General features: G+C 39.8%; 1 protein-coding gene across 5 annotated transcripts in view; it reads right to left on the bottom strand.

Annotated features, from left to right (window-relative positions):
• Positions 1–26,301, bottom strand: part of ZNF385D (zinc finger protein 385D) — a 379,934-nt gene that overhangs the window by 122,398 nt on the left and 231,235 nt on the right. For 3 of the 5 annotated variants that reach the window (XM_063128331.1, XM_063128350.1, XM_063128360.1), the window contains exon 3: positions 13,842–13,979. The exons of 1 other annotated variant lie outside the window; for it this stretch is intronic. In XM_063128331.1, coding sequence (XP_062984401.1) covers positions 13,842–13,979 — 138 coding nt within the window. The remainder of the gene's footprint in view (positions 1–13,841; positions 13,980–26,301) is intronic. One more of the 5 variants, XM_063128341.1, reaches the window with a different exon arrangement.

Raw genomic sequence — 26,301 nt, 5'->3', positions numbered from 1 at the left:
AAGCTGGACACTGCACTATGAAAGTGGTATGAAAGCAGTATATGGAATGTGTCAATGGGCCCCAACAGTTGTCAGTGCACTTCAGTACCACTATAAAGCAGTAGTGTGGCTCCTGTCTTTTATATACCACTTTCATGAAAAAATATTTTTTATTGATTTTTTTCTATAGCTACAAATAATAAATCATATACATACATAAAAAAAGAAAGAAACATATTTATCTTCAATTCTTAACTATACGTTATACTTCTTAAACTAACTCACATTAATAAGTGCACCCCAACCACCGGGATCTTATTCTACTTTCCAAAATTGCATTGAATCCTCTGGAGGTGTTCTTCCTCCCCTTTTACTAATATATATTCTAAGAACAATTTCCATATCTCTTCAAAATTGTTATTTTTTATAACCGTATTTCTTTGATTGTAAGTCGCCATCGATTGTAAAATGCACACTAATTTCAGTAATTTTTCCAACAGGAAAAAAAACCTTAAGACACGCCCGCGATTCTAAGACGCACCCCATTTTTAGAGATGTTTATATGGGGGGGGGGGAGTGCGTCTTAGAATCGAAGAAATAGGGTATTCCCCTTTTAACTCTAATATTACATGTTAATTTATCATTTATCGCAATATCCCATATTTCTTTATACCAATCTTCTATATCACAATCCCCTTGAACCTTCCAATTTCTGGATATCATTAACCTTGCAGCTGTTAACAAGTTCATTATTAATTCTATTCTCATTTGATTACATTTAAGTTTTCCATACATTGATAACGATGCTACACTTGGTGTTTCTTCTAACTTCATTCCAGTTATTTCGTTTATCTCTTTATACACCATTTCCCATAATTTTGTACATATTCACAATTCCACCACATATGGATATACGTTCCTCTCATGCCACTTTCATAGTGGAATATCTGCTTGGTGTAGATAAGCCCTGAGTAAGCCCTATTCCTGGGACCAGCCAGGGATGGTTAGAATCCATAAATCGGGCCTCAGAGAATTATATTATTGAGTTGACAGATTCATATGGGAGAAGGCAATTCATCAGATATCCTTGTCCTTCAGATATGTTGTTATGAATTAGTTCATTTATATCTTTTATTATTATTGGGGGAAATGCATATCCCACCTTATGAAAGATTTTGGAAGTGCTCAACCTCGAGAAAGATTCTTTAATGGAAAGCTGGCATCCCTTTATTTCTTTTTTTAATTGGCTAAGGCATGTGAAAATGTAAGACAATAAATAATGGACATTTTGTAAGGAAAACCGAAGAATTTCTCAAATAAAGGAAATTTCCCCCAAATATCTGGCTCCTCTTCTAATGTAATGTGAATTCCCTTTTTATATACATTATATTTTGTGTATGTATCTTTTTAATGATGTCCTACTACTGTATTTCTAAGTTGAATTGTTATTGTAAGTGGTTTTCAGACTTAGCAGAATATATTTTGGTGCAGGTGCAATACCTTACTGGTGGAACACACACTATGCATGCAGACGGTCCTATATTCCATTTTCATCACCTGCAGCTACAGGTATATCCATTTACAGGTATAGCTGGTCATAGCAGAGTAGAAAGTACTGGGCTAAGAGGACCAGCGGTCTGACTTCTTAAAATAAGTGGCCCCACACTTTTGGAACAAATTCCCATTGGAAGGCCACAGCTAGACCTAAGGTTTATCCTGGGATCATCCAGGGTTCGCCCCTGCCTGAGCACTGGATCCCCTGTGTGTCACCTAGATGAACAGGTTTGACCCCTGAACAATCCAGGGATAAACCTTAGGTCTAGCTATGGCTGAAGTCTGCCATGCACCATCTTTGCAGGATTTTCAGAAGGCCTTGAAAACATTATTTTACCATGGCCTTGTCATGATATGAGTACTGTTGTTGCTGCTATGGCCGTTGTTGTTCTTCCTGGTTTTATTGTTGGCTTTTATTGTTTTTAATTGCTGTTTTATTGTGTTTATGTTTTTATTGCTATTAATATTTTAACTGTTTTTATGTGTTTTATATTGCTGTAAGCTGCCTTCTGAGGACTTCTGCCCTGAAAGGTGGGTAAGAAATGTTATAAATAAATAAATAAAATACAGACAAGGAGAGACACAGGTCTAGTTTCAAAGTTTTCTTGATGGAATAAAGCTTTTTTCTTGAAAAGAGAAAAGAAGAAAGAAAAGAAGAAGGATGCACCCTATCCTATCTTACCAAGGCAACTATGGCTGAAGAATAATGATTGGTTATCCAGTTTTGGCATTTTATTTCCCTATACTATATCAATTATCAAAGAAATTCTAATCTGTTCAATGTATCATTACGTTATAGAAACATCCATCCAAATTATATGTGCCTTACATAATTCTAGAGAGTTACCCATAGTTTTAACAGTAGCAGCAGATGTTTTAAACTCTGTGTAATGTAGTAATGTCTCCTGGTGCTAATTCTGACCTTCTCCTTCAGTGCAAACTTTTCCAAACTGAATTTTGGCCGATTTAATTGAAGCACGCAACAAGCATATGTTCTGCTCAAGTAACTGTGCGAAGTTCAAAGTATCATATCTAAACAGTCTGCAATCTCTCGTGCCTTCAAGGCACCACACTCTTGGAAATGACTCCTTAATTTGAAGCCAACATAAAACTTTAATTTATTGAAAAGTGCCGCTGCTTTTTGATGGGAAGGCAATTTCTATGTACCCAGTGGAGAATGATGTCAAGGCTTAATTAAAAACAGCATTTCACTTATGAACTTCATCCCTACTTAAATTTGCCCCATGTTCTAGCTGGAGAGAGTAAAAGAATGGATTAAAGGCTAGTTTTAAAGACACTTTTCTCCCTCTCTCTTAATACTAGAACCCAGTGGAGGGTCATCCTATGAAGCTGATTGGTGGGAAATTCAGGACAGATCACCGGAAGTACTTATTTACACAGTGCATAATTGAACTATGAAACTCACTTCCACAAGATGTAGTGATGGCCATCAGTTTGGAGGCTTTAAAGGGGGGTTAAGACAAATTCATAGCAGATAATGCTATCAATGGCTACTTGTCCTGATGGCTATATGCTACCTCCAGTATCAGGAGCAGTGTGCCTATGTACGCCAGTTGCTCGGGGACACGGATGGGAAGGTGCTCTTGCACTCATGTTCTGCCTGTGAATTTCTTTTGTATAGCTGGTTGACCACTATGTAAACAGAATGCTGGACTAGAACAACCCTTGGTCTGATACAGCAGCTCTTCTTATGTTCTTATTAGTTATAGTACACATCACTTGTACCATGTACATATAGTATGTATTTTATTAGGAATGCTTGAGAAGTTTGAGATGGACTAAAATAAGTTCAGATTCCTAAGAATCCACTGCAGACCAGCCCCCCCAGGATTTTTATATATTTTTACTTTCCTGAAATGTATGATGGCATGCTGGAAAATACATGTGCGGGAAATTCGAATGGAATTAGGAACAATATAGAAACATAGAATAGTAGCGTTGGAAGGGGCCTATAAGGCCATCAAGGCCAACCCCCTGCCCAATGTAGGAATCCACCTTAAAGTATAACTGACAGGTGGTTGTCCAGCTGCCTCTTGAAGGCCTCTCATGTGGGAGAGCCCACAACCTCCCTAGGTAATTGGTTCCATTGTCATACTGCTCTAACAGTCAGGAAGTTTTTCCTAATGTCCAGCCGGAATCCGGCTTCCTGTAACTTGAGCCCATTATTCCGTGTCCTGCACTCTGGGAGGATCGAGAAGAGATCCTGGCTCTCTTCTGTTTGACAGACTTTCAAGTATTTGAAGAGTGCTATCATGTCTCCCGTCAAAATGTTATGCAAAATGTTATGTGCTATCAAAATTATGTAAATTATTGCAAACCTTCTTATGGAATTATTCACATATTTTTCCATATCATGGGGGGGGGGGAATCAAATCCATCTGTGAACAGACACTGGGATGAATGACACTGTACAATCCATGAAGCATAAACAGCATGGATTTCACAAAATCCAGACATCCCTATTTTTACTGAAATATATATATATATATATATAGAGAGAGAGAGAGAGAGAGAGAGAGAGAGAGTGAATAGGGTGGTCACTTAATAATCACCAAAAAGTGAGACAAAAGAAGGCACAGATCTGGATAAAATGTACATATAGCATTGATATTATGTATAGATGCATTGAGAAATAATTACTATAATTGCAATAGAAATTCAACATATCTAGGGTGACCATATTTGGGAAACCAAAAAAGAGGACACCTAATGTGTGTGTGGGGGGAAGCAGCTTTCTGAGTCCTGCAGAAAGTACGTTATTCCCCCGCCACCTTAAAGAACCCGATTGGAGTGGAGGAGGGGAAAGGATTTCATTCTGCACCACCACCATCCACTCCAATTGGGGCCTTTTCTATAATGCCCACGAATGACCCACTTTCCCCTTTGAGACCTCAATTGGAGCTCGGGGTGGGGGAATGATGTGCCTCAAGAAAGCATGTAATTCCCTCCTGCCATGCTAATGGCAGCCTTAAAGGGGAAGGTGTGTCATTCCAGGACATTATTGAAAATTATAGAAAACCCCCCCGACACCATGGAAAGAACAAAAACCAGGACAAATCCGGGGAAATCCTGACAGTTGGTCACCCTAACATATCTCAGCGTAGTGGGGAAGGAAGGTGACCTGTGTAGTTGCTAAGACTGTGGTCTCGGTGCTAACTGTTGGTGGGAAACTTCAAAACCCCTGCTCTCCCTTCTTAATATGGTTCTTTATCTTTAAACTGGGCTTGGACTGGGCAGCCCTTCAAATAGAGGATGCTTTCAAACAGAGGACTGTTCTTTGTAAAATAGGTCACTATTTAATAATGAAACTTGGATATTGTTAATAATAGGGCACAAGGGCATTCCATTCTCATCTCTCTACCATTTTGATAGGCCTCAGGTAGTGAGTATTCCTATCATTCCACACATGACAAGCTTACAAGTTAGAGTTCAAGAGTGAGAAAGAAAGCAAAGAGAACACAGCAAAGGAAGAAAAAAAGCCAAGAAGGACTGCATATGAGCAAATGCAGGTAAACATAGATTTCATTTCAGCTCGAGATGATATCTAACGGATTAAGAAAAAAGCTTCCTAGAAGGAATCTTTTTTGAGAAGCGTTCATCTACTAACAGTTTAGATCTTGCATTTTTCTGAAAGTCTCCAAAGCATACGTAACTTGACATAATAAACGAAAGTTTACATAGTTTCAGCCTAAAACATTACAATCTTAGAACTGCAAAAAAATACCCAAGATATAACGTCTAAACCTACAGCTTTCTCTGTCCTGCTGCAAGAAATGAAGAGTAATAGAGAAGATTCTTAGCTTCATCTTAAAAAAGAATCTGACAAAGGCTTACTATTTCTAGTTGTGAACAATTTTGCTTCAAAAAGTGGTGGCACACTCTTTGTTGAAGGGAAGGCAGAGAATGGTGCCATGTAAATATTCTGGGAGGCAGATTCAGAACTGAACTTGCATGGATACTGACAAGAGCACCTTGGAGTTGTTCTTCCTCTTCACCATTGCAACCTGCTTGTTCACTTGCCTCCTGCTCTGGCCCAGACAATGGTGGTAGTGGGAAGGAGAGGCAATACCATAGATACCACTACCTGCTTGCTCACTGGCTCTCTGCCTGTCATAGTGATGATAAGAAAGAAGATGAGGAGCAATTGCAGGTGGTGACAATGCTGGTAAGAAGGAAGAACCGCCCAGAGAGCTCCGGCTATTGGGCGGTATAGAAATGTAATAAATAAATAAATAAATAAATAAATAAATAAGACTCACTTCACAAGGGGGTCCATGGAGGATATCTCACCCCAAGGTCACTCAAAACAAAGTGAGTCAGATCCCAAAGTTCCTTTCCTCTGTTGAAAGGTACCCATAAAAGAAAGACTCGTTCTGTCCAAGAAAGGGAACCTCTGATTCCAACCCAATATGTATACACTTTATAAAAACATCTCAATGGAAGCTAAAATTTCCTATTTAACACTCGGTTTAAAATATTCTGTTTGTAAATACCTGCTTTTGGATAACAAATAATCCTATACAAAGGAGCACTGAAATCAAAAAGGATCTGCTTCCCCATGCAGTAGAAATACAAATAATCTGTACTAGACAAAAATATACAAATGAAAATGCTAAGGATAATTTCTGAACAGTTTTCTTCAAGAACAATAGAAATATATAAGTGGTTAGTTCCTGCTCAACAGCTAATTCCTAATCAAAGGAATTGAACCTGAGATGGAATACTAAAGTATTTTGTGTGGGGGGGGGGAACATTCTTTGTATCACTTCACTTAAAAGATTAAATCTTTTTTGCAAGAAATGTTTAATCTTCTATTTTTATTGTTTTGCACATTCCAATGAGATGGATGGAAATCTCAAATGAGAGGTGTTGCTTGCAACGCTATTTTCTATCAAGATAAACGATACTACAATCCTATATGAAATAATTGCTAAAAATGCAAGTATTATAAAGAGAACATATGATTTGTAGAAAAACATAGATAGGACACTTAGGGCTCAACCCTGTGTATTAAAAGTCCTACAACTCCAAGCATTGTTTGGAAATACTGGGAGTTGTACCACTTTTTTCTATCTAAACATACACAGCATTGTGCCCTTAATTAGTTCTTACAACACTAAAACTTAAAATAGAAATCTTTTTCATATATCAGTAATACTGTCAGTATTAAAATTAAGTCAGCACTCTGTCAAAGATGCCCTTTGGTGCCTATTTTATTTAAACTATTTGAAGTTATGTATGGAGGATGAGAAATTTCATGGTTCTGAAATGTTGGATTCTATTCCACCTGCAGAGTGTAATGGTGTAATATTAATTCCAAGAACACCTATAATCCTGCCATGTTTTTAAAATAATTTTAGTGGGTTAACGTTAGGCAATGAGATATCATCTCTGGGCAAAATCAGATATTATTTTAAATCTAGATGTTGCAGCCATCTCCTAAAAAAAAAAAAAAGCTTTAGAGAAGGTACGGGGCAGGGTAGGGTTTGATCTGGATTAGGACCATTGCATGGAGTGGGCTGAGGTTGAGTGGCTTTTAAGATCTGTATAGGGCCCCTGCACCCACTGAATAAAAATAAAAAAGTAGTAAACAAAGCTGCTAGGCATGGATGTAATGTAATGTCTAAAGAAGGATGACCATTTGAAAAGGAGGACAGGGCTCCTGTATCTTGAACAGTTGCATAGAAAAGGGAAGGTGTTTGCAGATGTCATTTGTATGGATCACACACCATGCCAGTCCCCAAACCTGAGGAATTTGCGGAGGCCCTGATAGGATTTGTGCTGTGTGTCTAAGAACCATTTGTAGAAACTGGTACACTCAGAGAGCTCTGTAATTTCTGAGACACTGCTGCAACTCCAGAAAGTTGTTTCACTATCACAGAAGTCACAGTATTTTCACATTTAGGGCCTTGCTAGACCCTGTCGGATAAGCCGGCATGGAGGCGGGGCGACGCGCCGCCCCACCTCCTAGACGGCCGACGCGCAGGGACTGCGGAAGCCCTGTAGCGTCAGCCATTTTTTTTTTTTTGTTGTTAAAGGGGCCACGTGCCCCCCAAAGAGTCGAGACAAGGTAGGTGTGTTTTCTTTTAATTAATCCCCCCATCCGCTCCTGATCCCCTCCCATGCCTCCTACCCACTCTTTCCCCACCCTCACTCCCCGTCCCCGTCCCCTGTGTCGCCCTCCGCCCTCCCTCGCCGTCCCTGTGTCACCCTCCGCCCTCCCTTGCTGTCCCCTGTGTCACCCTCTGCCCTTCCTCGCCGTCCCCTGTGTTGCCCTCCGCCCTTCCTCGCCATCCCCTGTGTCGCCCTTCGCCCTCCCCCTCTCCTGCCGGTCCGGCCTTCCCCCTATCTCCCCCTCCGGATCCACCTGGCCTGATGGGCACAGCACTGAGCGCTGTGCCCAGTCCATGGCTTTTCCAGGCTACTCGCAAGTAAGCGAGTAGCTGCAAAAAGCCACGGACCTTGCTAGACGTTCCGCAGCCCCAGCCTCAGGCCGGGGCTGCGGAAAAGGCGCACCATAAGCGACTTCGCTTATGGTGTGTTAAAGGAGGCTTCAGTGTGCCTTGACCCCGGATTCCCCTGTGCGTCGTCTGGACGCACAACAGGGAAACCGGGCCTCACAGCATGCTAAGGCCTCGTCTAGCAAGGCCCCTAGAGTCACATGTGGTTAAGGTGACCATATGAAAAGGAGGACAGGGCTCCTCTATCTTTAACCGTTGTATAGAAAAGAGAATTTCAGCAGGTGTCATTTGTATGCATGCAGCACCTTCATCACAACAGTTAAAGCTGCAGAAGCAATACTAGAATGACCAGATTCAAAAGAGGTCAGGACTCCTGAAGCTTTAACTGTTGTGATGAAGAGGGAATTTCACTAGCAGGGGTTATTTGCATGCAGACAAATAACCCCTGCTGAATTTCCCCTTTCTATGCAACTGTTAAAGATACAGGAGCCCTGTCCTCCTTTTCATATGCTCATCCTAGTTTAAAGAGGATTTTTTTGGCCCTCTTTGACAAGCAAACAGCAGCAGTGACAGCAGCTGAATACCAGCTCCTGCTCCTCATCCCCTGTTCTCTCTCCCACTGTGCCAAGGGACTTAACATCAGACCAAATCCCTGGGTTGCCAGTCTAACAAGCCTGAAGGTAAAAAGTCAGATGTACAGGTTATTTTCATGCCTTAATTTTTCACTGAGATGGAACTTACATGTTTGAAATATAAATGTCAGGAATTGGCTTGGCAAGAAATTATTTTTCTATGCCTTATAACTTTTGCCTTTCACATCTTAGTGTTAGGAGTGTACATTCTATGAAGTCCACTTGGGGGTTTGTAGGGCCCCATCCAATCATTGCCTGGAAAATGTCACTTGTCACTCAGTTAAAAATGGTCAAAATTATTATTTCGACACTGCTTAGTTTGCAAAGGTAGCACACATGGTAGTCTACTTCATACAGATGTCAGAATAATAACCAGGGGCATAATTAATGAATCTAAATCTAATGGAATGCCTTCTGTTCAATGGATTTACACAAAACACTAGTATAACTAGTGGTTAGAGGGGTCTTCCCCCACATTGGCCCAGTGCTTGACATAATTTACAAATAAATAGCAAACCTCAGAAGTGCACCCTCTCTCACCACCTTCCTTTCCCTCTCTGATGTGTATTCCTCCTTTCACTTGCCATGATTTACTATTTTGTTTTATTAATACTCACTCAGTAGTATACTTTTATTACACTCTTCCTCCAAGGAGTTCAGGGTTTCATAGAATGATCAGAGTCCAGAGCAAGATAACTGCATTTAGGTCCCATTAAAATCATAGTGAATTAATTCCAAAGAGTGTGACCTTCTTGGTCTAGATCCAACCGATAGTTCTTCTCCTTTGTATTCTCACACAAAAACTGAGTGTTAGTGATTTGTCCAAGCTCACTTAGTGAGCTTCTTGGTTGTATGGGGATTTGAAATTGGGTCTATCATGCTTGCCACTAACTTCTTAACTAGGGATTGTAAATTTAATGTATTTCAAATGCTGTCATAACATAACATTAGAACATAACATAAGAAGAGCCATGCAGGATCACACCTAAGGCCTATCTGGTCTATCATTCTGTCCCCACAGTTGCCAACCAAATGCCTATTCATTCATTCAACTTGTGAGTTGCCCTATAGCCAAAATTCTCTGAGCAATTATTATTGCTTGGCACCTACGTTATATGCTTTTAGACGCCAGGTGAAGACCTTTTTATTCTCCCAGTATTTTAACAGTCTATAAATAAATTTTAACTTGGTGTTTTAAATTTGTAATTTTGCATTGCTGCTGTTTTTATCTGGTTGAGCTTTTATATTGTATTTTATATTATGGTTTTATACTGTTGTTTTATATTTTGAATGTTTTTAATTGTTGTGAACCGCCCAGAGAGCTCCGGCTATTGGGCGGTTTAGAAATGTAATAAATAAATAAATAAATAAATAAATAAAGAAGAAGAACCTAAGAAGTGCCCTGATACTGGATCAGACCTAAGTCTATCTATCCCAGCACTTTGTTCACAGAGCGGCCAACCAGTAAATAAGAAACCCACAAGCAGGACATGGGTGCAATAGCACCCTCCTGCCCAATGTACATAAACACAAGATAAGCTCAATATAATCAATAAAATCCAAAAAGAACTAGAAGCAGTCAAAAACATAATACAAGAAAAATTGAGACTTAATGATCAAAAACCATACTAAAACATTCCTTTTCCTGGTTAGTCACTGTCTGCTCAGACCTCATCAGAGTATATGTGAAATGTGTGTGTGGGGGGGGGGGGGGATTTGTCCCAACATGATTCCTTTTAGATTTGCTTATATTGAACCATATTTGCCATTTTGATGCCCATTCCCCCAGTTCAGAGATATCCTTTTGGGGTTCTTTGCTATCTCTTTTTGTTTTAACCACCCTAAATAACTCGGTGTCATCAGCAAACCTGGCCATGTCACTGCTTACCCCTAACTAGGGAAAATTTATGAACAGGGGAGTGGAGGGATTTGTTCATGATAGGAATCCTTTGGAGACCCCGCTGCTTACACAAGTCTATTATGAGATGTCAATTGATGTCAAATACTGAAATCAAATTTAATGTAAATAAATATCAGCTATCAAACAGTGATGTTAAATCACAGTTATTTGTATGGGGTGAGTGGTGGACAGCTTCCTTGTGGTGAAAACAAAATCCAAACAGTAGCTTTAATTGACTGCAAATGCTTAAGTATTTCCACCACAGAAGTATAGCAGCACGTTGTGCTAAATGTAGCTAGAATGATTAAATAACATAGGTGCCTAGCCCTAACAACTGACTGTTTAGGTAAAACCTTTCATGGTAAAGAAAAGTCTCCACACATTCTTTCTTCTTCTCCATACACATTTTTTTTGCTTTTAATCTGCAGATGTGAAGAGATGGTAAATGGCATCAAAAGGACCGATTTAATGGGCTTCTCCTCTAGCATTTTAGAGGAAGACATACTAGCTCCAACTCAGCAATTCTGGTGTGTGGAGGGGATATCAAATGAAAGCATAACCAAGAGCTATTTTGTTCACTTCTTTGTTGGGGGCATTACCATGTAAGCAATTTCTGGGCAGGATTCGATGTTGCCCTTGCACTCGGGCCAGCGCTGGCACTTCCGGCCCATAAGTGGCCCCTACCGCTTGTGGAGTACTGATTTGGCACTTGCAGAGGTAAGCCTAATCGAGTGAAAATGCTCATTTCTGGAAGTGTGGAGGTTGGCGGAGCTCACATAAGAGAAATGAGCATTTCTGCTCGTTTTGGGGCTTGCCTCTGGGAGTGCTAAATCACTATTCCATTAGTGGTATGGGCCATTACTGAACTGGAAGTAGTGGGGCTGGCCTAAATGAAAGGTCAGCATGGTTGTTCCTCAAGGGATAGTGGCTGCCTGCAGACCAGAAGTGGCAGGCTTGGCTAGGCATGCACTAGAATCAGCGGCCAGCTCTGCTAGGGGATGGGCAGCATTGGATTCTGCCCAGTGCATCCATTTCATATTTGTATGTTCCACCTTCTCATTGTTTTGTATCCAGTTAGAGCCTTATCTGGAGAGCCAGTGTGGTGTAGTGGCAAGAGTGTCGGACTGGGAGTCGGGAGATTGGGGTTCTAGTCCCCACTTGGCCATGGAAACCTACTGGGTGACTTTGGGCCAGTCACAATCTCTCAGCCTGGCCTACCTCACAGGGTTGTTGTTGTGAGGATAACATGGAGAGGAGGAGGATTGTGTACACCGCCTTGGGTTCCTTGGAGGAAAAAGGCGGGATATAAATGTAATAAATAAATAAATAAATTATCTTGAAGGCAATGGAAAGAACACCCCATCCCCCTGCTCCCACAGACGCACACATTAATTTCCATGAGAGGTTCAGGTCTGGGATTACAGAGTTTCTCTCATGCTTTGACTTGTCAGTACAATGTTTTGAATTAATATTTTAAAAGGTGTTGGATTATCTGTTTCAGAAAGTAGTTGACCTTGCTCTGAGGGATGTTCATATACACAGAGAAGCATGATTTGCCAGTAGCTTAGCTACAAGCGATATTAAATGAAATCAGACAGCTGCAGCAGCAATCAGTCTTATGGGAGCCACTTCTGAGTGATGCTTTCTAAATCATGGGCAGGGCTCCTGCAACTTATACTATGTCTAAAATCAGAATGTGTAAACTATGTATGCACATTGGTTCAATAAGAAAGCACTTCCCAGATTATCAGCAGGTCCAAGTCTTTCTTATGAGTAGAAAGGCTTATGCATCCGTCCTAGGAAACAGCGGTATGGTCTCTGTTGAGAGGGTACTGGAGCCAACTCTTTCAATATGGTGGCTTATACATGCAGTAGCTATAAAATGTAGCACCCCATAACATGTGATATTTGTGGGGTGTCTCTAGACAATGTGGAAGATCTACATGGCACATGGTGCTACTCATGTTGGCTCCTACAGCATACTGATGGAAGGGGCCTTTTGGTGTTTTTTTACTATAGATAAAATGAGAAATTGAGAAAGAATGGAAAAGTTCCTTTTATAGTTTTTTTCTGTATCACCATTTTATTCTTTGCTCTTTTTAGACCATGTACAACAACAACATAAAGCAAGTCTACAACGTGTTCCTTGGATTTGTTCCTTTTTATTCGTTCAGTATTTTAACACTTAATTTTAACTTAAATTTTACTGTTTTAACTCTGTATTTTAATTTTATATCAATTTTGCTGCGTGGTTTTATCCTGGTTGTGCTTTTTATACTGTATTTTGTAATTGTGCTTTTAACCTGTTGGTTGTTTTATTGTGGTTTTAATTTTTGTGAACCGCCCAGAGAGCTTCGGCTATTGGGCGGTATAAAAATGTAATAAATAAATAAATAAATAAATAATAAAAAAATTGTTTACAATCTGTAATCCTCCTGATGTTTATCATAAGGAGCTAGTCCTCTTGAATGGTACTTTTTAGCCTCTTCAGAAGCAGAAGTCTGACCTGAATTTCACCGGTTCTCCAAAGTTCTAGTGTTTGGAGGGGAAAAGAAAATTTCCTTACATTCACTCTCTCTGCATTTTATTATTTATGTTATGATGTAATAATAAGATAGGCATCAAAACATCCCTGAATATGCATTATGGATTTTCCTCCCCCCCCTCCTCTTTTTTTCTGACTTACATTGGCCTTGTACTTCAGCTATTTCGAAACAGATTAGTTCAGGACATAAAACATGGCAGCTGCTTATGCAAAGAACCTCGCATTAATAAATCATTCTAAAATACATTATAAAATATATTAGCAGTAAATTGTCAGCAGATTATATTCCATTAAAAGGGCAGCTTGCTCTAGACTATTCAGTTTAAGGCAGGTCCACAGAGTCTTTCCAACCTAGCTTTTTTTGATAAGAGCAGTGGTGCTTTGAACAAAGCAAGAAACCCCATTGCCTCTAGGAGTCCTCAAATGTAAATGTTAGAGGCTATTAAAATCTCTGCAAAGTGTAGCTTCCTAATCTCTTATGCAGACAAAGTGCTACCAAGGACAAAGGAATGGCATCAGTAATATTTTTCCACTTCAATTGATATGTCAGTAGGTTTATTGGTCAGAAATTGTCCTTTTTTCCATGGAGAAAATAATTAACTTGTGGGAATTCACCACCACAGGATATAGTGATGGTCTCTATCACAGAAGGCTTTTAAAAAGGGTTAAACAAGTTGATGGGAAATGGATCTATCAATGACTATTACACTTAACAATAGCTAAGAATTGTTTAGCGGCAGCAGACTTACTTCTCCAATCAGTAGACTTCCAAAGTTAGCCCCTACCTCTTTTGAATCTTCTCTACCCAGAGCCAGCCCTGGCACTTTTTTGGACATAACTGAGTTGCAGAACTGTGGCCAAGAGATGTGCATGTTCTTGTTCTGAAACTACACAGAAAAGGAAGAAAAAGTTGGAACACAATTTCCCAAAACCCTGTAACACAGTGAATTGAAAATATACGTCATGAGAATTTAGGTTTACTCCTACTAATTATTATGTGAAGAGTATCTGAACAAAATAGGATGTACTGCCTGATGAACTGTACCTACATTTGGAAAACATGGCATGTCTTGTATGACCTACATCTTATACAGCATTTCCATCATCCTTTGTTCAATGCTGTAGTGCGCTCCAGATTATTTCTTGGAATTAAATCCATCTGGTAATGTTTTGCTTGGGAGGCTCCCTTAGCAGCCTCCAAATTATTCCCTTGTTTTATAAGTATTTCTTTCTCTGAAAGAAGCACTCTAACAAAGCTTTGTTTTGACAATAACATATAACTAGAAAATACCACTCCATGCTTTAAATGCACTTCTAGGAGAATGTCAGAAACACACCATTTATCTCCCTCTCTTTTAATGATTGTTTGAAGAAGGGTAACTTAAAATTGAGAGTTATTCATCTCTGTTACTTGACTGTGAATAGGGCTCCCTTCCCCCACATCCTTCTCAGTTCATTCTATGAAGGTGCAGTAGGTGGGGGAGTGCCAGGGCTGAGAAATAGAGAGAGAGCTTTTCTGCATTTAATACTTGAATAGCACTCTAATAGCCTACTATGTGATTCCGTGTCAAGATAATTTCATACACTAGACTTAAAAATGGTATTCTACTTTGACAACCCCCTCCCCCACAACTATACCTGAAGACAGCTAGTTACAGCTGTCTTAGCAGGTGAAACTACATGCCTAGGTTTAGAAGACTGTAGAGCATAACATTGATTTATATGTTAACAACTGAACCAATATGGGTCACTGACTATTTAAATGCAGTTATATAAATGCAGTCAATTAAGGTTAATTGTGCACATTACAGAGAATCACATTCGCCATTTGTTTCTCGGTATTTTCAGTGCCAGCTTCGACAGTCTGTGGCTAACACCATATCTATTAGAGGAAGCTCTTGATGCTGAAGCATTTATTTATTAATTCATTCATTTATTAAAAATTTAAAAACTACCCATCATCAAAGGGATGCCAGCACAATAGATATAAACATTATTTAAGCAACGTAGAGATAGAATAAATCAATCACCTTCATAACAGTGACAAACCAAAAGGCAGCAAAATATTAAAACTACCAGCAGTCTGAAACAATGTAACTCTTTAAAATGCCAGGGTTTTTAAAATTCTGACTTTTCAACAGTGTTCAATCATTTTGGAACGTTAAGCCTTTGAGATATAACCAGCTGATAGGAGCAGCTGATTGCGACAGCGAACAACAGCAAGAAAAATAGGTTTGAGGAGTCTGTTGGTAGACTATTGAGACACCTTGCAAACACTCTTTCACCTCAAAATATGATGCACGGCATTTGTGATGGATAAGGAGCTACTTTGGAACTATATAACTGTTTTGCACTTCTCCCTTTTAATTAATTATGAAATGGTGAACAGACTCATTTTATGAGATCATTTTTGAAAATACACATTTCTGGATCTACTCATATCTAAGCCTTCCTCTCCCCCAGCCCACCCCACCTCAGAGAAAGAAGAGTCAGAACACTGCTTTGTCTTAAATGAAAGTTGAGTTGCTTGGACTGGTGCATTAAGCAGTTGTACACCAAAGCTGGAGTTGAGAGGGATAAACATAATCCTGTCTATAAAAATATGTTGAACCAATGACACACACTCTCTCACACACATTTGAAACTGGCTCTATTTCAATAGTTATGCCAATTCTCTTTATACCACATTCTGCAACAGATGTCTGTCTCCTATAAATACACAAAATACATAATAGTCTCAAGCACATACATTCTATGAAAAGGGTGTCCAGTTTTACAATAATTGAAATTGCTTGCACTTACAATTGCTTTGAATTTATCTTCTTTAAACATGCGTGATCAGAATTGCAAACCATGTTCCAAATACTTCTTTGACTGTGTTCTGTACTTCAACGCTGGTACAAAAACTGAACTTCATTAGCCTCTGTTTGTTATTTTAGTAGTTGAACTAGTAGTAATAGTAGTAGCAGCAGCAGGTTCCTTTGTAGAACACCATAATTATTATGGACACACACACACATCACTTCCCTTCTCCATAGTTTTCAGCTAATAAGTTCCCAACAGATAGAAAAAGGCTTAGTAGCTGATATGAAATGAATTTGGGAGGGCTTAGCATTTGAACACTACAATTTTAAAATCTGAAATTTAAAAAAAATCAGAATTTAAACTCGGAGAGGGTGTTTAGTTTGAGATTGGCTTCGAAATTTGGACCTAAGTGGCAAATAGATCTACAGTGAAATATTCACCATCCCAACATTGGTAAAAATACTTTAAATACATTAGTTTTTGTGGAGTAAAGACACAAAACCACACATTCAATGCACTGAAAAGTACATTGCATGCTGCATGCAATGCGTTGTAGGACTGTCAGGGGTGGAAATACTTAAGAAAGTAGTTAAGATTTTCTACTGGTTCTCAAAATTTATAATAATGAAGTGTAGTTGTCTGTCATCTATGTGCGTTCAGACTCCAATATTGTTTCTTTTTTGTGCTAGTTTTTGTTTCATCTACACATACACACACACACACCCCTTTCCTTGGAATAACATTAGGTGTTGTCTACATTCCAGAACCCCCAGGGTCTCCAATGTCATGTTTGTGGTCACCAATGTGCCTACAGACATGGTCTATGGTGCCATCCAAGCTTAGTTTCTTCACCAAGTGACTTGTCTCTGAGCATCATCAGTTTGCCTTGTGTTTGACTTTTGTATTTTGGAGCTTAAACTACACGTTTCCCTTGAACTTAGGTTCTTGGGAACATTACTTTTTTTTTTTGGTTTTTGGTTTTTTTAGCCTCACCAGTTTGACTTTGGAAAAAGTCTTGTGACTGACCACACCCACAATGGCATCCATTTTGTGAGAACATCCATAGTATTCAAAATTCCAATTTTGCCTACCGGCCCAAAAAAGTTGGGGACCCTTGCAGAACCCAATAATGAAGGATCACACCACTTTTGGCATTACATTGAAATTGATAGACATTTCCAACTTTTACTGGCAAGAGGTTGGAGGTATTATCTAGTTCATCAGGCAAGAGTAAGTGTGGGTTTCTCCTTTTCTAGTTTCTACCATTTTCAAAGAATTGCAAGGGATTTTTTTAAAGATGCATCCTGCTCTTAGGAAAAGATCAGGGAACAAGCTCTATATTCTAACCAAGATCTCATTACAGACAAATGTTGCAATGCAACTAGGGATACCATCGAAACTTGAAATTAGGTGATTTGTTCGTAGCATCTATTGTTTGTAATACCTATATGTGTGCCAAACTCAGATGCTATCTAATGAAATTTAGTATTTTCTTTTCTCAAACTGAGGTTGTTTACAAGTGCTTGGGCAGTCTGCATGACTAAAGCATCGAATCTCTATTATTTCTGCACATGTCCTGACTCTGGTTGGTTTAACGCTTTACTTTCTGAAGGAAATGTAAACGTCCCATTTGCAATGCTCTTGCAATGATGTCACTCTAACCCTTTAGTAACAGTTTTCCAAAACAATCAATGTAAACGTTTGGCTCTGAAATCCTGCAACAAACCAATCACATTTAAAATAACAACTATTTAGGTCAGTATCCACTCCTTGTTCAACGTTTTTTTTTCACTTGTGGCTTGGGTTCCTTTCTGCCTTTGGCTAATCAATTGAGACCATTTCTTCTTCATAACAGACGCCCCACCTTCAAATCTTGTTTGGTGAGAAAAGTTTACTTTAGATCTGGCTGTTAGTCAGTGGCACTGTGAGGGGATACTGGAAAGGGAATCCAAGGAGGAGGAAGAAGGGAGGGAGTAGTGCAGGCCAGGGAGGCTGGCAAGAGGATGAGAGATCTTGGCTTTGGTAGATGGAGTTGCATCTTTAGTTCCTATTCATGCTGCTTGCACCAGAGATGCTCACATGGGGCGTTACTAGACGAGGCTCTAGCGCGCGTTACCTTCCGCAGTCACGTCGAGGCTTCCAGATGACGTTCACGAGGATCCGCCGTTATCCCGCGGTGAAGCCTCTTTCTCCCGACTTTAAAAAAGTGAGTTTTAGGACGCCTTTTCCTGCTGTCCCGCGGTAATTCGGAGTACGTGTGGGAGGATGTGAGGTCACTGCGGTCCGCACTGGGCAGGAAAAGGCGTGCTAAGGGGGAGTGGTCAGCGGCTTCGGTCAAGCCGCCTCCGCCATTTGCGCGCAGTCCGGCAGCTGGGGCAGCGCGGCGGAGCGGCTTTTTTTTTTTATTTCCCCAGTGACAGTTTGCGCAGGAACGGAGGACCGGAAAAGTGGCTGGTGACTCCTTGCGGTGGGCAGCTACCGTGGCCGCATAATGGCGGTGCTGTACGCTGCCTGTTAGTGTGGGTACCAGGCTGGCAGAGGGCAGAGCTGTTTGTGGGCTGCTGCCATGGCTACGGCCAGATGTGGGTTGGCTCCTTGGGATGGGGCACAGGGCACAGAGGCGATCATCGCCGCCGACACCTCAGAGGCATGATGGGAGATGTAGGCACAGAGTGGCCATGCAGACGATTGACCTCGGGTCATATGACACCCGCCACGACCCCCATCAGGAAGTGAGCGCATCAATGTTGACCCTCAACAGCACCAGCAGCACTTCGGCTGGCACTGGCACTGCCGCCGCTGCCGCCGCCAGGGCCGGCGGCGGCATCGCTGACGGCTGCGCAAGTTTGCGGTCTTTCGGACGTGCGCAAACCGTGCAGCGAGCGAAAAAAAAAGCCGCGGCAATCAGGCCGGTGTGGCTGCGCAACCGTTCTCGCGGCGGCAGCAGCACAACCGGCGCAAACTTCCGCCACAAATCGAAGGCAGGTGTGGATGATGAGGCGTCACGGCTGAACGGGAAAAGCCGCTTTCACCGCTCCTCAACGACGGAACACCCGGTACGTCTAGCAACGCCCATGGGCTCCTGTGGCTCAATACTGACTGTAGTGTAAACAGCCAATCAGAGAGGGGGACATGATGTAGTGACTCATGACATCATGATGCATAGCATGATGCCATACTATAGTTCGAAGATGCACTTTGTTGAAACACATGTGCAACAATTTTATTTATGTTATTTATTTAAAACAGATCTTGGTTGCCTTTCAGGACAGAAGCTCTCATAAGGCAGCTTACAGCAATAAAATACATAAAACTGTTAAAATATTTGAAGCAATAAACACACACACACACACACACACACTAAAATAGCAATTTAAAACAATAAAAGCAAACAATAAAAACCAGGAAGAGCAATAGCAGCAACAACAGTACTCATATTGTGTCATGACAAGGCCGTGGTAAAATAAAATGTTTTCAAAGCCTTCTTAAAAGCCTGCAAGGATGGTGCATGGCAGACCTCCGATGGGAGCTTATTCCAAAGGTGTGAGGCTTGTTCCAAAAGTGCTTTCCCAGGTGGGCAATGAGAAGGGCCTCTCTTTCTGATCTTAAAGAGTGCGCAGGCTGATATGGGTGAAGGTGGTCCTTCAAGTAACTTGGTCCCAAACCATTTAGGGCTTTAAAGGTCAAAAACATCAGTTTGAATTGGGCTCAGCAAGATCTCAAAATAATGGAGAAATAACTATTACTAGTTGAAACCCTGGAGACAGATTCATGGTAGATTTTGGTCATCAATTGTTATTTATTTATTGGGGGAAGGAATTTTTAAATTTGCTTGATATTGCATGCATGTAACCTTAGCTCCTGCTCTTAGTAAGTACATTTTGTTCTTTTATAAATTTAACTCTTGTTCACAAAGTAGATTACACTGTTGGAGATGGTAATATTTAGAAGATTTGGCTAGCACAACATCCATTTAATTTAATGAGAGCTTGCACTGCTGAGGCAGTTTAAAAGTGGCAATGTTAGCAGCAACCTAAATAGCATTTTCAAAGTGAGTTGCCAGCACTCAGTACCCTAAAATCCCACTGTTTTTTATCAATGCTTATAATTGCTAGACACTTACACACTTTGAACATTTACTCTGTGCTGTTTACTGGGAATTTCATATTTATTGAGTACATTCACTTTTCCTAAAGTCAATATATTCAAGACCACATCAGTTGCTTGTTCCTTTGTGCTGAAGTACAGAACAGCAACTTCCTGAGAAGCTTTTTCTATTACTCTTTTCAAGATTCTTTTTTCATTCTCTTTGTAAACGCAACTCTCTTTTGAAAGCAAAAACTTTACCCAAAAAATCCAAATTGCTCTATTTGTGCAATTTTGAGATAAGTTCAATAACAAATGAATAATTTTATATTTTTGCCTCTGGAGATTAGACCCAAAAATGGAATTAAGTTTAAAACCAACATTCCTCTGATAAAAACAATGAAGACATTGGGTAAAAGGAGGAGGAAAAAAGTTTCTTCCAAATGTATTACATTGAATTTACTTCCCTGCAATACCAAATAGTTTGGTTTAGGTTTCAGCAAGTTTTCTCTTCTTCTCTCCTAAACTATGGCTGAGCTCATATGCAACTCATTTTATGGTTTTGTAAGGAATGGTATAATTTATTACCTGTGTATTCATAAATATGACATATGTTACTCAAGCATTTATTAAACCAGTATAAATAATTTTACAGCACTGTTGCAGTTGACATAGTAATTTACAAAAAAAACAAAACCCTTTAATCTTCAGTGTCAGGAGGTATATCTTGATACCTTAACCGATGTAACTAGGATTGCCATATTTCTGACAGAGCAAAAATTCTTATATTTCCATATGTCAAAATGCATGTAAATACATCAAGAACTAATTGGGCTGATTTAAAAACTTGGACATAACTACTATCCTGGCTGGGAACAGTGAGGTCCACAGTGTATGCTGGACTCTGAGGTGATTGACCTGGTTTGTAAAGATATCTAATGGACATATACGAACATAAGAACAGTCATGCTCTTATGCTGCTGTTTTTCTCTGGTTGAGCTTTTATATTGTATTTTATATTATGGTTTTATACTGTTGTTTTATACTTTGAATGTTTTTAATTTTTGTGAACTGCCCAGAGAGCTCCGGCTATTAGGCGGTATAGAAATGTAATTAATAAATAAATAATAAATAAATGCTGGATCAGACCAAGGGTCCATCTAGTCCAGCAATTTGTTCACACAGTAGCAACCAGGAACCCATAAGCAGGACACGAGTGCAACTGCACCCTCCTACCCATATTCCCCAGCAACTGGAGTACATAGCCTTACAGCCTGTGCTACTGGACATAGGACATAGCCATCAGGACTAGTAGCCATTGATAGCCTTCTCCTCCAGGAATTTTTCCAAGCCCCTTTTAAATTGGTGGCCATTACTACTGCTTGTGGTGAAGAATTCTTTAGTTTAACTATGTGCTATGTGAAAAAGGACTTCCTTTTATTTGTCCTGAATCTTCCACCAATCTGCTTCATGGGATGACCCCAGGTTCTAGTATTATGGGAAAGGGAGGAAAATGTCTCCCTATCCACATTCTCCACACCATGCATAATTTTGTACACCTCTATCATGTCTCTCCTTAGCCTCCTTTTTTACAAGCTAAACAATCCCAGCTGTTGTAACTTTCCCTCATAGGAGAGATGCTCCAGCCCCTTGAGCATTTTAGTTGCCCTTTTCTGCAAAACAAGAGTTAGTAGGCTGACAGAAACAGGTGGCAGAGTATCAGGCAGAAAAATAAAAATATACAGAAACCAGGAAAGAACTTAAGTTGAAAGCATTAGAGGCTCTCTGGTTTGCCAGAAACGTTGAAGCCACTCAGGAGAATTTAGGTGGGGGTCTTAGGTGGTCCACAAACTGAAAAAGAAGTGGATTGAGGATTTGAGTGTTCTATAGACTTTGGAGCCATATTCTAATACTAGTTCCTTGTCCTAAATAGATGAGTTATTGCTACAGAGACTTGCTTTGCCCAAGGTTGTGGCCTGCAAGACATCTGAAACTCTTCTTTCTGGACCTGTATTTGTATATTTGCCGCCCCACCCCCACCCCATGATGCGTAGCAACATTTTGAGGCCAAAACAATGAAAACTATTTTCCAATCTGACTGGGTCAGTGCCTAGCTTTATGAGTATCTCTGGGATAGAATCCAACTAATGCCCTAGTTAGAATAGACCCAGTGAAATAAATGGAACTTAAGTTAGTCATGATTAACATGTCCCATACATTTCAATGAGTCTACTCTAAGAAGGACTTTAGTTGGATTCTACCCCTGGTATCCACCACGAGCCAAAGCAGAGAGCTATGCCAAAACAGGATCATCCGTATAAAGTGATGCAGAAAGGAAAACAATGAGCACTCTTTCACCATGTTTTAATCATTTAAAATTGTATATGTTTTAATTCTGTTATAAGTCACCTTGATTCTACTTTTGGGGCGGGGTGGGTGGGGGAGGTACCTAAGATATCCTACTAATAATAATGTACAAGGAGAAAAGTAACAAAAACCCCTTTGAATCATCTCAATCATTTAGAAATAACCAGAGTTACTGTGTAAATACAGTGTCATGGAAGACTTTTCCTGCCCAAAAAACAGCAAATGTATCTGAATGTAGTGAATGATCTGATTCAGGTATATCAACCTCAGTTCATGAGCCTCATATGCCGAAGTGCTCTGTCCTCATTCCTATCCTTCCCACTACTTCCAACAAAGCCATCTGTTGAGAAATATATGGTGGTTAAACCATACTTTCCCATTTAAACTGTGGGTTAAATGTTGCTTATAAATCAGACCTAATTGTGGTTTGATACGGTACTTTGTAACCAGCCTTTTCCTAAATGAATTTCAACCACCAAATGCTGCAGGGCTTCCTTTAAGGAATATCCCCACCCAGTGGACTCTGTTTCTATCATGGTAACCAGTCCGGATGTCAAAGAAAACTGTGGTTTAACAAACCGCAATATCTTCTTCAAAGTTAGGCGTATGAGAAACGAAGAAAGGAAAGGAAGAAGCACATGGGCACAAGGTTAATTTCCAGTCTGATAAGTCAAGATTAATTGGACCGAGATTGTTACATCTAAACCAGGAAAATGCATGTTCAAAACATATCTACCACGCTATAGAATGTCTGCTGATCTTTATCCTACGTTCGTTTTCTCTCTGTCTCTCTCTGGATTTTCTCTATTGTACTTCAAAATAATGTTTCCTTTTTTTCTCCATCCTTTGGGTGTATCTCTTCCATGTTACCTTACATCTCCAGGGCCAGTCTGTTCTTCTGCTACAGCTTGTTGGATACCACAGCTATGATTAGATCTGGCAGTGTTCCTTTGGTTTATTCTTGTCATGTTATGAATCTTGGCAATGACCAATACAGTTCCTTTGAGTCTCATCGTTCTACAGCTACGATGCAGACCTTTTATTTTATTTATTAAATTTTTATCCTTCACGGAGCTCAACGTGGCTTACGTGCCCCCTCCTCTTTTATCCTCACAAAAACTCTGTGAGGTAGGTTAGTCTGAGAGACAGAGAGAAAGAGAGAGACTTCCTTTAGTTCATACATGAGCTTCAGGGCTAAGTGGAGGTTTAAACACAGGTCTTCCCAGTAATTATTCAATACTTCAGCCATTACACTACACTGGCTCTCCTTGTATCTAATTATTATTACTACAACAGCTTTGTGTTCTATTAGCAGTTTCTATCATTAGCAGTTTTACTGCATTGAATTTTTCTTCACAGGTTGGCTCCATTGCCTCCATGTATCTTTGTAACAAACCAAACGTTCTGTTACATTACCATTAAGAAGCAAGCCTTTTTAAAATGATTTCCTTAGAAATTAGTGGGACTTTCCATATGTTCAGCTATTTATTATCAGTGAATGCATTTTACTTTAAATTAGCACACTATCTAGCTTCATTCTGCAAGCCACAGAATATCAAAGCTATCGTATCAGTTATGTCATCAGCTCTTAGAATAATATTGAACCACATCTTGAATACTATTGCTAGAAGCACACACCTGAATTATTCTTCATAAATAAATTTTCAAAATATCCTATTGTTTGTATTCCATGGCTATGAGATGGAACGACCTTACGTAAATGCCACCATAGCAGTTTCTCTCACAGGTGTAGCCAAATTGCTTTTCTATAAATGTCATTGCAATGATTACTTTTTCTTTTTGAAAGTATGTTTGGAAGCTGTAGTAGTAAAACCTTAACGTTCCATCTAGTGGAAAATATAAATGGGACATATACAGAATACTACATGTAGTTCCATTGATACACAATGTTCATAAGTACTATCTGGTCTATTCAGGGCTAATATAAACTGATCTGATATAGTTGGTATATTAGTAAAGGAGTGAGATTATTTAGATTAGGAATGTGTACTGCAATGCTAATCCATTAATTTTTAAAAAACATATATAATAAAAAATGGTGCTTTTCATTTTCACGATTTGTATTGTTTCAAACATCACAGACATATATATCACAAAATCATTACATAAAATACAGACAAAAATACAAATATAAAATACACAGAGAAATACAATAAAAATCATTTAAGGTTAAGGTATACTTTCGGCTTTCTTCATATCAGAAATGTGAGCTATCGTCTCTCATTCCTTAATTACATTTAACACAATAATCTAATTCATTTCTTTCTTCTATCTTAACTATATCTCATACATTGAAAATTGTGCTTTTAAGGATACAGAAATATGTGGTCAGCCTCAATTCTTTCTTACTGTAGTGTAATAATTATAAGTTGCTGACTTGACAGTTTCATTTTTCCTCCCCATGTTCCTGTACAGTTTTTATTAGATATGTTAAGAATGTTAAGTTTTTCCCCAAGGTTATTAAAGATATACAGTATAACTGAAGGCACAATGCATGTTTAGACAGGATGTTTTGTACAACTCCCAGCATTCCCCAATAAGTCATCCTGGATCAGGGAGTGCTGGGAGTTGAAGGGCTTTTTTTGTCTAAATATGCATGAGACTGCACCCTAAAACAGAAAGACTGGGAACAGCAGTCCCAGTATCTAGTGCCTCGGATTGCTGCTTGCATTTTGCTCTAAACAGCTGAGGTACTCAGAAGATGTACTACAGTCTTCCCCAACCTTTCACCCTCCAGATATGTTGGACTACAGATCCCACCATCCCAGCTACTGTGCCCATTGGCCATCCAGACTGTGGATAATAGGAGTTGTAGTCCAGCACATCTGGTGCGTGCCTTGTTGGGGAAGGTTGGTGTATACCATATGCCATTCCAGAGGTCACAAGATGATGGAGGGATAAGAATGGTACAGTTTCCTGATTTCCCTGCAACTGGCATGATTCGATAACCATCCCTGGTGATGGACAGCTTGTCTGCCTGTCCATTATCCTGTAGTATTGGGAATAACACTCACCTCTGATGCTTCATACAATGCCCTCAGCGAATGGGGTGCACACTTATATTCACTGCCTCCATTGCTCTAAATAACATATTTGAATACAATTTTAATTTTAATAAAGCATGTAGCCATCTATATTATTGGTTATGAACTGCTTCATTGTCAAAATCAACTGTCTAGGCCATTTAAAATACAAAAAAGTGGCAACCAGGAAGGATTCACCCCTATAGAAAAAACAATGATTTACACACACACACAGACACACACACACACACTTCACAATTAGCATAATTTTGTACTTGGATATCGACTATTTGATTCCTACTTGAAATTTCAGTGAACGGTGAGTTGTAAGATGTCTTGAATTCTAAATTTTGCTTCTATTATGCATGTATGCCTATCTTCTGCTGTGCACATTTGACCCATAATCTCTTGAAGCAACCTTTTCTTACTCGAAAACAAGGAAGGATGATAAAGCAAGCTTTATACAGGGTGGGCAATACAGAAATATCTTATTTAATTCACACCAGGAAGGGAGTCAAGATGAATGTGTTTCTAACTACATGTCACTTGACAACTCAAACAACTATGGCTCAAAACAACTATGGGGCTGCCTTTAAAGATGGTTCAGAAGCTGCAGCTTGTGCAAAATGTAGCGGACACATCGATAATAGGGCCCAGACAGTTCGAACGTACAAGACCAGCTCTGGCCTGCTTACACTGGTTGCCTGTCTGTTTCCAAGCCAGATTCAAGGTGCTGGTTCTAACCTGTAAAGCCTTACACAGCTTGGGACCACAATAGCTGACGGAATGCCTTTCCTGACATGAACCTAATCATACACTACATTCAACATCTAAGGTCCTCCTCCGGGTGCCTACTCCGAGGGAAGCTCGGAGGATGGCAACAAGGGAGAGGGCCTTCTCTGTGGTG

Source organism: Elgaria multicarinata, chromosome 1 (assembly GCF_023053635.1).
Source record: "Elgaria multicarinata webbii isolate HBS135686 ecotype San Diego chromosome 1, rElgMul1.1.pri, whole genome shotgun sequence".
In the NCBI taxonomy this organism is placed as follows: Eukaryota; Metazoa; Chordata; class Lepidosauria; order Squamata; family Anguidae; genus Elgaria; species Elgaria multicarinata.
This window is presented reverse-complemented; position numbering and strand designations above follow the sequence as displayed.